Below are 14,684 nucleotides of genomic sequence, written 5' to 3' on the forward strand. Positions count from 1 at the left end.
GGAGCACGGAAACTCGCGCGCCACCCCCCCGCCCCAGCTCACCCGCGGGTAACGGTCGCGCTAACGGTCGCGGCAGCAGACGCGCGAGGGCAGGGCGAGCCCGCTCGAGACGCCCTCCCGCCCCGCCCCGCCCCGCCAGGTGCGCGGGACAACGACCGCCACGCCGGGGCGGGAGGGCGCGCTCCGGTTGAAACGCGGGTGCTAAGCGGCGGGCAAGGCCCAGGGGGAGGCCGCCCGGCTCCCGCCTTTGTGTGAGGCGAAGGGGGCGGGGGACGGGACACACTACGAACAACGACTGGCACCGGCCCCGCTGCCACCGCAAGTGATCTCCTCGCTCCGCTTCCTCAGCCCGGCCTGCCGCGCGTCACCGCCGCCGCCGCCGCCAATGGGCGCACGCAACCGCCCCGGTGGGGCGGGGAGAAGGAGGGGTGGGGCGGCGAGGCAGCCAATAGGCTCCGAGGATGTTTCCCGGAGGGCGAAGCCGCCACCGCCCCTCCTCCGCCGCGCCGCTCCGGCTGGGGGCTCGCCGGGCGGGAGAGTTTCGGTAGCCGGGCGGGAGATGCCGCGCGGGCTCCTTCTCCTCACAGGTAACGCCGCGGGAGGGGGGGGTGGGCTGGGAGGACGGCTTGGCCTCGCCCTCGCCCCGCTTGCTGGCCAAGGAGCGCTGGCGGAACTGGCCCGCACGGCGCGGCGGTGGGGCTGAGGGCCGGGGCGGGACGGGACGGGACTCGCCACCCACACCCACCACCCCCCCCCCCTCCCCCCGGCTCTGCGGTGCCGCCGCCAGGACAAAAGGGGAGCGGTGAGTGAGGCAGGGGCCACCGCGAAACTCCCGGCGGGGTTCTCCCACCCCGCAGCCTCGCCCTTGTTTTCCCGGGCGGGTTCCTTCCCCGGTTACCGGCCGGGACGGCCTCAAGTTTGCGGGGGCTCCCCGTAACGGCCGCTGTGACCCTTGGTGCCCGCGGCGCCGGCTCTCTCCGGTGGGACACACGGTGCCGGAGCCGTGTCCCCCTCACACACCACCACCACCACCTCCTCTCCGCGGGGGGTGTCCGCGGTGGGTCGGTACCGGGCGGGGTGTGTGTGGGCAAGTGGCCTGTGGGCCGGTCGGTAAGGGGAGAGAGAGCCCTCCGGGGGGTGGCGGTCCTTCGGGGGTGCTCAGCCCCCCTGGGCGGTTAACGAGTTACCCGGGTCAGGCAGCCCACCCCCGGACTGGCCTGCTCGGGAGATGTGCATCGGATAAACAGAATGGGCGTAATGGGAGAAACTTTCAAGGCAAAACGAATTTTGAGTAGGTCGAACGGTTTAATTGGGTAGCGGGCATCGCTGCTGTATCGGTGCTGTTACGAGCGATGCCGTACGCTTCCTTCTGATTAACAGACTTGCTTTTTAGTCTTTTGTTTTCATCAAACTAGGAGCGCAAGGGTGAATTACTGTGAGGAAAGGTTTTGCTCGGAAAGTCGCTGGTCTGCTTTGCTCTGCTGAGGAGCTCCATTCTCTCTCAGGTTGCGCAGCTCCGTGTTACTGACTTTATCGGAATTTGGGAGCACCGCTATATAGTCCCCAAAGCGAGAAGGGGCACTGGTGTGACAGGGAGTACTGCCTGTCCGTGTGCATGTGTGTGTACAGGGATTGGGAATACGTGGAGACTGGAATTGAGCGTTGCAAACGGAAAGCTACAAAGCAATTGCCTTAGCAGCTCTATTGGTCAGGTCTGTTGAAGAAGCCGAATGACTGGAGCTTTTTCCTAGATTGTATGGAGACACTAAATGCGATATTTTCAGGGGTGCAGCCGTCGATTTAAGAGGCCAATAAATAAGAAGAAAGTGTGAAGCTGGGCTACTATACGTGCCTATCATTCTAGGGGCTTACAGATAAAAACTTTGTATTCTGCCCTGCTTTTACTGTAGTTTTCCATTTGTAACCTCCTCCCCCTGCCATTTGTAGCAGCACTTGATAGTAAGACCACTCACAATACTGTCAGAGCACCAGAGAAGCAGAGGCAGAATTGCTGTCCAGGCAGAGGGCTGGCTTTGGAGCAACAGAAGAGACCCCTCCAAGTAAAGGTGGCTTATGGGTAAACTTCTAGCCTTGGTACCTCCACGCCAATGTATCACTCCGTGCTGTTGGATTGCATGGCCTTTTTCATCTACCTCAACAACCTCATAAGCCCGTGAATACAGCAGTGGAATTTAGCCTATACTGTGCTTGCGGTGTGCAGAATGACGTAGTGAACACTACTTTGGTCTTAATTGTATGCGTCTTGTTGTCTCATTGTTTGAATTGTTGAGATTTAGGGCCTAGTCCATTAACTGTTGCCTGTATATGTCTACCTGTGATGTTTGTATGAATTCCCTATGTGGGCTATATGTAAGACTAGGTCCTTTAATTCGATTAACAGAAGAGAGTTCAGCTCTTTCTGCAATTGATGATGTTTGTTTTTCACACTCAGAAGGAAATTATAGTGCTTATCGTTCTCTTAATAACTTTATAAGCTCCACAGTCCCAATGGTGCCCCTGTTTGTTACACTTGAAAAGAATAGTAAGAAACAGAAAAACAGTGATTTGCTCAAGGCTTTAGAATTTATCAGGGCCAACGATTTAACTTAGAATCTAAGAATTTCTTGGCTTTACCTCTGTGCTCCGACCACAAGAAACTGTGCCTTTCTTCCACATTTGAAGTACAAAATTATGTTTAGATATGTTCCAGTAATTATGAAATGCACCGAGAGAAAAAAATGATAGGTTGTATGAAACTTCATTCTCCTCTCCCAACACAGCACTCCATTTTTAAATTCTTTTTTAGTGAAGTGCAACTATAACTGTGCATTTGTGTGTTTTTCTTTCAGATCTGCAACCAACATAATGCTGAAGCTCCCAACTTGGAACAAGCATTTCACAGAATGGCACAAACAGAACCTAATCTGGACCATGATGTATCATGGTTCCTGCTTCCATCATACTGGGCTAAAATGGTTGTGGCATTAATGTCCTTCCTCTGTTTTGCTAACAGCTATGATGGAGATTTTGTCTTTGATGATTCTGAAGCCATCATCAATAATAAGGTTTGTGTCTCTTCTTTCCCCCCACACCCTTTGACATAAATGGTCATAGGCAAAGAAATAATGATGAGAGTTGATCCAAGTAAGCCCAAAATAGTCATCCTAGTGAAGAGCTTCCTTCTGATATTCCTCTTTTTGAACTTCATTTTTCTGTTTTGTTTTATTGGGTTTTTTAAAGTAAGCTTTATTTAAGGTTGACAAACAAGCTGTGCAGCAGTACTCTACCAAAAAACTAGAAGCATAAGTATGCTTAACAGAATCTTATTCCTAAAGCTATTTAAATAACATGACTTGGGTGCTAATACATAAACAAGAGAGTGAACAAATTAAACAGCTTTTTTTTTTTCTCCTCAGAATGTGTCCCTTTCCATTCTTTTCCAGCTGAGATGCTCTGCTTAACAAGTGTTGATATGTGGTCGAGGGGAAGGGAGCTCTTTTTGCCATACCAAATGGACTTTGTCTGCTTGTCGTCTAAGAAAGCATTATCTAGGGTTGCAGCAAATTTGGATGTGATGTTTAGTAACACTTATTCACAGGGTACCTGTACATCAAGACTGTCTATAGATTTAATGTTATGCTCATTTCTAAGTCAGTGAGAGTATGCAGTAGACTTCTCTAATTCCCGTTGATGTTAATAGGAGATTTTTTCATTATCTTCTCAGGGTGACAGATGAATAAGCCTAATGAATAAACTTACTCTGCTTCCAAGATACATCACTAAGCGATTGTAGGGTGCAGGGGTTCTCCAGCTGTGGTTTATACCATGAAAATGTTACAGGAGCAAGGAAAGCTTCCTTTTCCTATGCGACTTCCCCACTTAAAAGTTCCTGTGACAACAGTATTTTTTTGAAATAGATGCAGAGTATTCTTGTGCTGTATTTTAAAACTTGATCATACATGCAATGAACAGTCCTTGAAATGCTTAGAAATTAATATGTGACTCAAACCTCTAGCTGAGATTCTTCTGACTTTGAGGAGTTGAGTGTCTTTAATTGCTGACACACTTCATAGAAACACATGTAGCAGTTAGTGAGCCTGTGCTCATGGGTGGGTCTTGGTGTTACAGCTCTTATGCTGTTCTAGAAGATACTTAAGTGTTAGGAAAGAGAAGAACAGGGTAAAAAGAATTGCCCCCATCTGTTGGTTCTGTTTTCCTGAAGCCATGGGGTTACAAGAAGGGTAACCTGGAGACTCGTACCGCTAGAAGAACACAACTCACTTTTTTTTGCCTTGCACAAGACTTAGAGGCAACTTAACCACAATGTGCCTTTTAGAATCCCACAGAATTACTGTTTCCTCAGACAAATTTGTATTATGCTTGTGTAAGTCATCGTATCTTGTGTTATAAATGGGGAGAGGAGTGAATACATCTGCCAAATTGGAAATAAATCTCAAAGCTTCTAAGAGAATACTATAGACAAATTAAGAACCTACAGTGATTTTTTTAATTATTTTTTTTTTTAAAGAAGTATTATATTTTAAGTTACACAGCTCCTGGCAATATTTCGTTCTGCAAAGTTTTATTTGGGGCACAATTATAATAACCTCCTGGAAGAATGAACAAAAGACTGATGTTGAAACAAGGCAGGCTGTTTTGTTCATGTGCAATTGCCACGCTTGTAATCTTTCTTCATTTCTTTCAGTCTTTACTTTCAAAATGTTTCAATTTATCTATACAATACAACAACCTGCACCAGGATTATAGCTGTTGGCAATGCTGAGAAATTCAGCCAACTGCTTAAATAGATTAATTCATACCTACTCTGCATGTTTGTAAAACTGTGAGGCTTACTGTATTTTGCACATCAAAATCCTCTATTATTCCCTAGAAATTAAATGAGTTTTTTGTGACAGTATCATTTTAACACAGGGGTCGTGTGGATTTTTTTATTCCCGTATATTCATAAGAAAAATGCAGAGACAGAGTTTATGAGTTTAATGGGGAGGGAGAGCATCTAGCAAAGGCACAGTTTATTAAAGTGTAGCGTATTTTATTCCTATTCAATAGGAGAGACAGCAGGTGAAGTAATTTTGTAGATTTACTGAGCATTACTATACCAGTATTTTCTTGGGTACCACACAGTGACCTTTTTGTTAGTTTACTAGCTTCCCCCCACCTCATCCCAATCTTTCAATATTTTATTTATTTAGCAAAAGATACACTGTTAGTTGACACCATGCCTACTGTATTGTGGAACATTCTGTTATTAGATTTTATTGGGGTTCAAGGCTGTTTTCCATGTGCTTTATTGTCATTTTAAGCAGCATTTTAACTGGTGCACAACAGTGACTTTTTATTTATTTACTAGCTTGGCAAGACAAGCAGTTGGATTAGGAGGAGCTTCAGACACAATGTCGTTTCCATAAGCCTTTATATAGAAAAACTGACCTTTCTTAAAGTTTTGAACGCTGCTGTCTGTAATCTGCTGCTAAGCAAATATTTAGATATTCTTTGATATCTGCTTTCACTTCTTGAAGAGAAAATCATACGTAACTTTTAAACAGCTGTGTCTCTTAGAGCAAACCATTCCTGTTTTAGGGTAAGTCCACTGAGTGGGAAAATTAATGTAAGAAACTTTTTCTTACAGAACTTGGATACAAGAGCAAGATACATGACTGAAGGTCTTTTAGGTCATATGGATGTATAATCTAATCACTCAATAATTCCAGGTATTTAGCTTTTCCTTCCTATGGAAGACAAAAGAAGACTGATTCTAGTGGGAAGGGAAATCTAGCCTTGCACATCTCAAAATATTTCCCATCTCAATTTGTTGAAGACCATCTGTTACATAGAAGATACAATTTTAAAATTTTAATACTAAAAAAAAAGTCTCTCTTTCATAGTCCCTTTCTTTGGCTGATGTACATAATGAGCAGTGCTGTTGGTTGGAAAAACAGTCTGAGGGCCACAACACCCACTAACAGCTGTCCCCTGCAGAGTACAAAGACTTCAGTAGATGTTGGTGTACAGCCCAGTCCCAACTTGCCCCTGGAAAAGCAAGCTATATTGATTTAGTGGGCTGCTGGTTGAGTGCACTCCTGCTCTGAGAGTCAAATTATGACCTTTAGGGTTTGTGCATACCAGTGAGGAATGGAACCGGCATTTAGGTGCCTAAGGCCAAAATTGGAGTCCTGGGAGAAGACAGACATTTGCAGCTCTTGCTTGGCCGTAGAAATATCTGTGAGAGAGTGAAGAAATTTTGCACCTTGATAATTATTAAGCCCAAATAGGATCCCCCATGAGTCTTGATTTTTTTTTTTTTTTTTTTCCCTGAGAATGCCTTAATTGACAGCTGCAGTATAGGACTTTTCAAAGACTATGGTGTTAGCCCTGCTCTCTTTTCTGTGTATTGATTAGTAACCTGTTAGAGCATGCTTCACTTCATTTGACAGTGTGATAGGATTTTTAGCCTACTTCCCCTTCCTGATTTTTTATTATTTTTTTTTTAACCAGTTGTCTAATACTGGCCAAGTTTGATCAAGTTATAGAAAGAAATCTCTTCCTTCATTTTTTTTGATGGATGAAAGTCAGAATGTGTTAAGAGGGAAGCAAGAAAAAGTAACTTATTTTAAGTTCAGTTTTGCAGCAGCCAGTCAGCGCGGCCCAGACATTTGGCTGTACCTTGGCAGGCCAAAAATGCTAGCTAAGAATGAGATGGAAGGTACTGGAGACCACAGGAGGTGCTCAAGATACTGTAGAAGCAAGTGAGATGGTAGCAGCATTTGAGAGGAACTGCAGTTAGTGAACCAAGGGTATTGTAATGTGGGAATCTTGTAAGTAGATGGAGATATGGGAGGAATAAGACATAGGACACCAGGCTTTGTAAGACTTTTCATGGATTTAGCAACCCGGTTTGTCTGCTTACTTGTGTTTGTATTGGCTTGTTAATTTGCTTTGGTTCGTTGGTCTCTTGAACAATTTCAGGGTAGAAGGTGGGGGTAGAGTAACTTGTGGTTGATTGCAGGTGTAATACCAGCATTTGTATGAAAGCTATTCATTTGTTAGTACAATTTTGCAATTTTGTTCTTAGCTTCTGTCTTAAGTGTATTTAACCTGCACATCTGCCATAGCATAAATTAGTATTTAATTGCCCCAGGTGAGCAGGGGAAGAGGGGCAAGTAGAAGATGAATATGTTAGTTTGAGCTTCCCAGCTTGTCCTCACAGAAAACTGAGGTGAGTGCTAGCAAGGTCCTTTTTTTTTTTTTTTTTTTTTTTTTCAGCACCAAGGTGTATGTTTTCCCTTCAACAGTCTAGGTTATTTGGATTTTTTCATTATCAGCATGGCTTTAAGATAAAAGGAAAGAGTGGACTTTTCCTTTGCAGTGTTTTTTAATATTGCCCTACCCCACCTGAAATTAAAATAATGCATTACTTTTCTGTCTTCCCCTATTAATCTTTTAGAGCAGTATATAGAGATATTGATTCTTGGTTTCATGTATTAAGAATTTTAAAAAAAAAGAAAAAGCTATTTGAATAGTGTCCTGTGTGAAGTAAGGCTTCAAAAACAGCTAGTTGTTGTTTTCTATCTTTAGTCTCCTTGCTTTCATGCTTTCATTAGTAGTTGTGCTACTGACACTGGTAGAAAAATAGCTATTTGTAGCAGTTTGTAGTTGGTCTCCTTCACAAGATAACCTAGACCTAAAATCAAAGACTTTTTCCAAAACTATAAGGTAAAGGGGTTTTTTATGTGTTTCATATCTCAGCCATTGATCAGGTCATCAACAAATATGAATATGCATATCTCTAGTAAATTCCATGTAGTTATGCCTACTTACAGAATCCAAGTATCTTGGCCTTTATGACAACAGGCATCGAAGATGTGGCCTTCGTTGCAAACTTGGGTACCTTGTCAAATGTCTGTAGTGAGCCAACAAAACACCTGCTATGTCCGTGTTGGCATAAGCTAATATTAGTTACAACTTGTTTGTGGTTTAGCTGCTTTGAACAAAACAGAAATGTTAAGAATCTGGTAATTTATGATGTTTCCTTTCAGGACCTCAGGGCAGAAACCCCACTTGGTGACCTGTGGCATCATGACTTTTGGGGTAGCAAACTCAGCAGCAATACCAGTCATAAGTCATATCGACCACTAACTGTCCTAACTTTCAGGTGAGACTTGTCTTTTTGCTTGAGGTCTGAATTTTTTTAACATATATTGGCTCAATTGATTATAGGGAGGAGGCAACAGAAAAGGAGAGAGACAAAATATTTGGAGGGTAGCTGGATGCCTTTCCTGAACATGATTTTCCTGTTCACTACCTTAATCTCAAATTGAGTTTTAATTTTCAAATTGCTTCTTTCCCAGAGTGTATATTATTTTGACATTCTGTATTTCAATGTACCTTTCAGAGATTGCATCTTATGGTTTCATATACCTTGGTACTAGGGGCAGTATGGTTCAGTATGTAGGTCTTGTCATCAAAGAACTAGGAGCTGTACGTTCCCATTACTTAGCCACACTGCTACTTATACTGCTGTTGTAGTTTCTATTCTCTGCTTTCCTGGTGACCTGTCAAATGAGTTTTTATAAATAGCATCAATCTCCTGTGGCCTTTTGCCACTAGGTCACTGAATAATCTTCCCACCTCTTCCCCCCTGATATTCTAACTTCAAGTGAGTGTTTGTGTCCAAGAATCCTAGTGAGAGAGATGTCTGCCTGTATATATGACTTGTTGGTTTTCTCAAATAACTAAAAGTTTATAAGGATTACTTCTGTAGATGCTTATCTCATGTTTTTTTTGCACAAAGGTTTGAGCAAGTAGTAGACCATGTATGCATTGGGCACAGTAATGCAGAGAATCTTTGAGGACTCAGTCTTAAGCTTCTTTATTTTCCTTGTGCAAGTCAGTGTTGTGGATGGGCACCTGGGCACTGTTTCTGCAGTTGTGTCCAGTCTAAGCCAGGGACTAAGTGATTGTGAAGAAGTACTCCCACTCATAGTCCTCATAGTCAAGCAAAAACTTTGACTCTTGACTGCACTGTCAGTGTTTTAAGTACTTAGCACTGTGGATTTCACTGACTGTTGGGCTTTCTTCACATTTTCATCAAGGAAAATACACAACTGCATAGAATGTGTCAGAGTCTTAAACCAATTAAAGCTTTCAATGCATTACACAGCACATGCTTTCCTTTCTTTTCAAGGTCTCTGTGGTATATTATTCTCTAGTAACATCCTGGTTAGTTTAAAGAGTGAACTGGGATACAGTCACTACTATATCTGAAAATATAGATGAGCATGTGGAGGTGGTCCATAAAATGCTATTTTCACAAGTAAGAAGTGGTTTTCTTAATTTCCCTAAGCTCCAACTTTTATGTGTATCACATTTGTAACAGGTTAGGGTTTTTTTAATAGATTTCACTTAAGCCAGATGCACACTGACCAAATGAACTATATAAAATCCCCTATCCAAACTGAGTTTCTGTATATCTCACCTACTGATAAAAATGCATGGATAACAACAAGATTTTTCTCCCTTTTCTCCTCCCTCACCGTTTTACCTCAGAGTTCCTATCTGGAATAGGATTTTAGACTGAATTTTCACTTACACTTCCTTCTGGTTCTAATACTTGCATGAAACCTCTCTCTAACCAGTCTCACAAATTAGTTACTAAGACGTGTTGGCTGACTACTTTCTGGATTGGTACTGATTGTACCCAGATGGTTTCCACGTTGTCAGTCTAAATGCTAGGATGCTTTTCAGCTAGAATGTCAGTGGAAATCATAGTCTCACTGCATATTAGTTTCCTCACTGTGTGGTTTTAATTAAAATAATTTCATCAGGTTGTTCTTGGACAGAGTTCCTCTTAAGCCTAACGGTATCCCCCCAGTAGGCTGGGTTGTTTATCTGCAGGACACTCCTGCATTGTAACATTGAAGTTATGTTGCTGACCAAAAGCCAGTTCTGAGTAACCATAGGTATGATTAACATAATGGCATTAACATACACCTTTGGAGAAGATAGATATTATGCTGAATAAGGTATCCCATATGAATACCTTTGAGAAAGGATCAGAACATTATTTCTAGCTGACTGTGGTGGCTAAGTGGTAATACCATGCATGCTGGGATTTGCTGGTATTTTTCAGCCTTTTTTTGCAAGGGGGGAGAGCGTCTGATATGATCTAGCTATGGGGTCATTTAGGTTTTGTGTTTGCATCTCTCTAACCATTGATTTAAGTCCTAGCCTTAATGTTTTTGTTTCTATATAGAATTAATTACCTTTTTGCTGGAGGCTTCTATCCAGTTGGTTTCCATGTCATCAATATAATACTGCATTGTACTATCTCAGTGTTGATGGTTGATGTGTTCTCGATATTATTGGGTGGACTGCAATTCAGTAATAAAGGAAGAAGGCTAAACCTGGCTCCAAAGACATCTCTTCTAGCTGCTTTGCTGTTTGCTGTACATCCAGTGCACACTGAATGTGTAAGTACTGAATAACTAGCTCCAACGATTTATATCTTAGAAGTTCTTGACCACCTTGACTAATTAATTCTGACATAGCCTTATACTCTACAGATTGCTTTTATATATTCTTAACGCTTCTCTTGGCACATGTCTTATGAGAACAATCAAATATTATGGTTAGTACTTCCAAAAGCTTGTAATTCCACAGGGCTGGACCTTATTAAGGAAGATAAATTAAATCATTTAAGTACAATAACTAAAGAAGGATAGCCCTAAACTACAGAGTTTCCCTAATTACTGGATTAAGAATTCATTACTAGAAACATTAGCTCATGAGCAGCCAAGGAGAATGGAAGATAAACTGAATGCAAACACATAACCACTTTTCATTTCCATTTGCTTTGATAAATAAAACAAGGAGATAGAAAATTGGAGTAGGGGCATTATATGAACTCTGTATGTGACTGGATTAGAATGCTGCATCCAGTTTTGAATCCATGCTGCAGGGAGGACACGGGGAGAAATGGAGGGGGCTCAGAAGAGCCATGAAAATGATTAAAGGACTGGAAATCATCCTGTGTCATGAGAGATCAAATTCTATGGGTTTATATTTTAAATATGAAGGAGAAGATTAAAGGTCGTTGTTTTTTATCACAGTCTGTAATTATGTACATGGGGAACACAAATTTGATAGTAGTGGGCCCTTTAATAGTGCAGACAAAAGCATAACAGTGGCTGGAAGTTGAAGCTGTAAAGATGCAGAATAGAAACATGGCACATGAGTAGCAGCCAATTAAAATACCTGACCAAAGATCAAAGTCCTTGTGTAGAAATTCTAGTGAAGAGGAGATGGTTTTCTTAGAAAGCTCTTTTGCACTCATAACTAACAAAATCTTATGGCCTTATGCCAGTGGGCTTGCTGAATGTGATCCCTGATGGCTTGATCTTGTAATAATGAATAAATGAAATATAAAATAATTACAATGCAGGAATAATTTTTTTTTTAGAGTTTCAAAGGACTGAGCTACTGAAAAAGTGCTAACTTTAACTTTGATCTTTGTGCTAGTTTGAACATTGAATCCTCAGTGCACCTTGTTCTATATATGTGGCACTGATATTTATTTATTCACAATATGCTATGGTTTGGGCTTTTTTCATTTGCTTTGCATGTGATTGATGGGGAAGAGGTTACGGAAAGCTTTGCCTCCCTGTTGACTGGGGACCCTGCCTATATTGGAAACCTAGACACAGTGCAAAGTTAGGTATTAGTAATTCGCACCTTTTTTGGGCAGTATGGCTAAAACATCCTGCCAGTCATTCTCTGGTGTTTGCTCACCTGCAGAATAACTTCTTTGTGAGAGCACATTGTGCTAGTGTCAGAAGGGCCCCTTGTATTTGTTCTCCAAAACCAGTTCTAGATGTCAAAGTGAAGTAAAACAAGTCCTCAGTGCTTTTGATGTTCTGACATGTAAAGAGAAATCTCACTTGAGTCTTAACTTTTTAATAGACCTACTATTGTCTCCTTTATCCATAATTTTACTCTTCATTCCATTTGACTCTAAAAATATATTTAAATCGGCAGGCAAATGTTAATAAGACCTTGGTCATGTCAAATAAATTACAAGTGATGCGGTCTGTGAGGTTTGAAGACTTGCATATGCTTTGGGCAAACACTGGAAGAAGAGGAAAAAAGTAGCATGCTTACATACCATGTCTCTTCTAAGATCCAGGAGTGAACAAAGGCCTCTAATCATTTACACAGTGAATAATAAATCTTGCTGCACTGAAGCAGTCACGATACTGCTGTGCTTCTAGCATGAGTCTGTGTCAGGCAGCATCTCCTCGAAAAACATTCCTCATGATTTTAAAGCTGTGAGTTTTAAGTATCATGACATCCTGGTTTTGAAATGAGATGACATATTTTGACATAAAATTGTGAAGAATCTGTCTGCTGCTTTGGATTTTGGTATATACAGCACAAAACAAACTGTCATGTAAAACAGATCTTGAAAAGTTTAGTGCTTTCAGTACCTATGTAAGAAAAACATCTGTCATTATAATTTTTCTACCTACAAGTAAACACTCTTGTGGTGTAGTTTTCTCCTCTAAAAAAATGCTTATTTTTTGTAACACTTGAGTGATGAAATACTAAATGAAATGCAGACATAAGAATATACCTGATACTAATTTAAAACTATTTTTTTGTTTACCTTGTTACCAGACACTATAGGCCTGATCCTGCATTTGAGGTAACATTGTACTGTTGGAGTCATCTGAGGCCATATGTGTGTTATTAGCCCTTTAATCTCTTTGTTGTAACAAGTTGGCATCTATTTTCAAAATTGTGTCAGTTCACCTTTACTTTTATCTCATTAGCTGAGAGCAGCTCCTGAAACAGAATGACGCTTCATTATTTTCACCTTTCAAAGTACTCCACAGCTATTGAGTTAATTCTCGTAATTCCTTTATAAGATAGAAGAAGAAGCAGGAAAGTTAGATGCCTGGCTTTGGATAAATCAAGAAGTTTTTCTGAACCGAATTTAGGAGTCCAACAGTTTCTCCTTTTACAGTGCTTGAGTGAAGCTGAAGGCGTAAAGTGGGAGGGAGTCTCTTCAGTGGATTCAGTCCTTTCTTTCTCTAATGTTCTTTAGAAATAGTTGTTCCATCATGTCAGACTGACACAAAAAAATGCCCTTTTCCTAACAGAGGGTTAGCAGGTGCCTTTAAACAAAATGAAGATGCAATTTATCTCTTTACTTTCCTCTTTCTGTTCCACTCACAAAATGGGACATCTGGTGTACTACACAGGAACCAAAGTTTCTGCTTTTGTCCCTGAAACATCACTTCAAAAAGTGGATTAAAAAAACCCACCCTGTAGCTCTTCTGCCCTGCTTCAGAAAGGCCTCTGTGTACACCTTCCCCTGGAAACATGGAACCCAGAGCTCCAGGAAGCAGAGGTAGACTGAAAAGTAAGGGGTGTTTCTATGATCCTTGCTCTGGGTGTATGTTCTAGTGAGGTGCCAACATCAGAGCCTATACAGTTCCCTGCCAGCCCCCTGTGTCGTGATTTCAACAAAAAATTCATGGTGTATCCCAACACTTCTGTAATTGAGGAATGAAGATCCAAATATATGTCATGCTGTGTCTCAGCAAATTATTGTAAATACAGTTTAAGGGCTTGAACCAAAGCTTGTTGATGGCCCTGTGAATGCTCTTGATTTAAGTAGGTTGGCGCAAACCCAGAGTACAGAGGTCCCAGCATGTGCTTCTTGTTTTCTTTTGTGTTAGTACAGCTTCTGTTACAAGATGCGTTTGGAGGTACCTCTAATAAAATCAATTAATATAACACAAGAAGCTGCTGGAAGGGTGGGGGTTTTTTTCCTGATTTTGCGGGCTGGAAACTATTTGTCCATTCTAAGTGTTCAGACTGAAATTTGAAGGCTGGCTTGTCTTCTGGAAGTGGACAGTCTTGATTTGCGTTTCGGCAAAAAAGAGCTGCCAATTTCGTTGGATTTCAGGATGTTTGCTAAGCGTTCTACTGAAAGGCAACCTGATCCAAAAAACAGACAGAATTGGGCAGAGTCTGCATTTTATTCAGTGAGGTCCTTCTTCACTTCTTAAAACAGCAGTTTTTCATAAATTAAAGCCAAATCATTTACCTAGTTGATACTAAGCAATACCCAATCAAAATTAGGATGCAGCTTAGAAAACTGGGTATCACTAATTCAGTAAACCAGGTTAAAAAAAAGAAGTGATAGTGATACAGCGATATTCTTTGACAAATTTCACTCTGTATATGTGTGTGTACCTTTATCTCAGGTTTTCTAAGAATAAAATCTGGTAATCTGAAACTTTTTCTTTTTTTTTTTTCTTTTTTTCTTTTTTTTTTTTAAGGTTGCTGGGATTGTTGGCAGAGCAGACCTACTGTGTGCCCTGTTCTTTTTGTTGTCATTCCTTGGCTACTGTAAAGCATTTAGAGAAAGTAAGCATTCTGATTCCCCCTTTCATTTTATATTGTGTATATTTTCTGCATTCATACATTTCAGTGAAGTGTAGCAAAACTAAAAATGTCAGCTTGATGTGGTTTGAATTTATTAACGTTTATAACCTCATAAAATATATAAAAAAAAGCAACCCCCAAAACCCCCAAAAACCTGCTTTAGCTGTTTTTTGTTGTTAGAAGAGCTGGAAAAGTTGCTGTCCCTAATTCCC

General features: G+C 41.3%; 1 protein-coding gene across 4 annotated transcripts in view; it reads left to right on the top strand.

Moving 5' to 3' along the window:
- Positions 1–496: 496 nt before the first annotated feature.
- Positions 497–14,684, top strand: part of TMTC4 (transmembrane O-mannosyltransferase targeting cadherins 4) — a 59,157-nt gene continuing 44,969 nt past the window's right edge. The window contains exons 1-5 of one of the 4 annotated variants that reach the window (XM_049815970.1): positions 497–587; positions 2,850–3,065; positions 8,058–8,173; positions 10,274–10,490; positions 14,367–14,454. In XM_049815970.1, the coding sequence (XP_049671927.1) occupies positions 2,904–3,065; positions 8,058–8,173; positions 10,274–10,490; positions 14,367–14,454 (583 nt within the window). In that variant the 5' untranslated portion in view covers positions 497–587; positions 2,850–2,903. Of the gene's footprint in view, positions 588–691; positions 803–1,419; positions 1,506–2,849; positions 3,066–5,698; positions 5,733–8,057; positions 8,174–10,273; positions 10,491–14,366; positions 14,455–14,684 lie in introns of those variants that run through there. The other 3 variants (XM_049815969.1, XM_049815971.1, XM_049815972.1) reach the window with 3 other exon arrangements.

Source organism: Accipiter gentilis, chromosome 13 (genome assembly GCF_929443795.1).
Source record: "Accipiter gentilis chromosome 13, bAccGen1.1, whole genome shotgun sequence".
In the NCBI taxonomy this organism is placed as follows: domain Eukaryota; kingdom Metazoa; phylum Chordata; class Aves; order Accipitriformes; family Accipitridae; genus Astur; species Astur gentilis.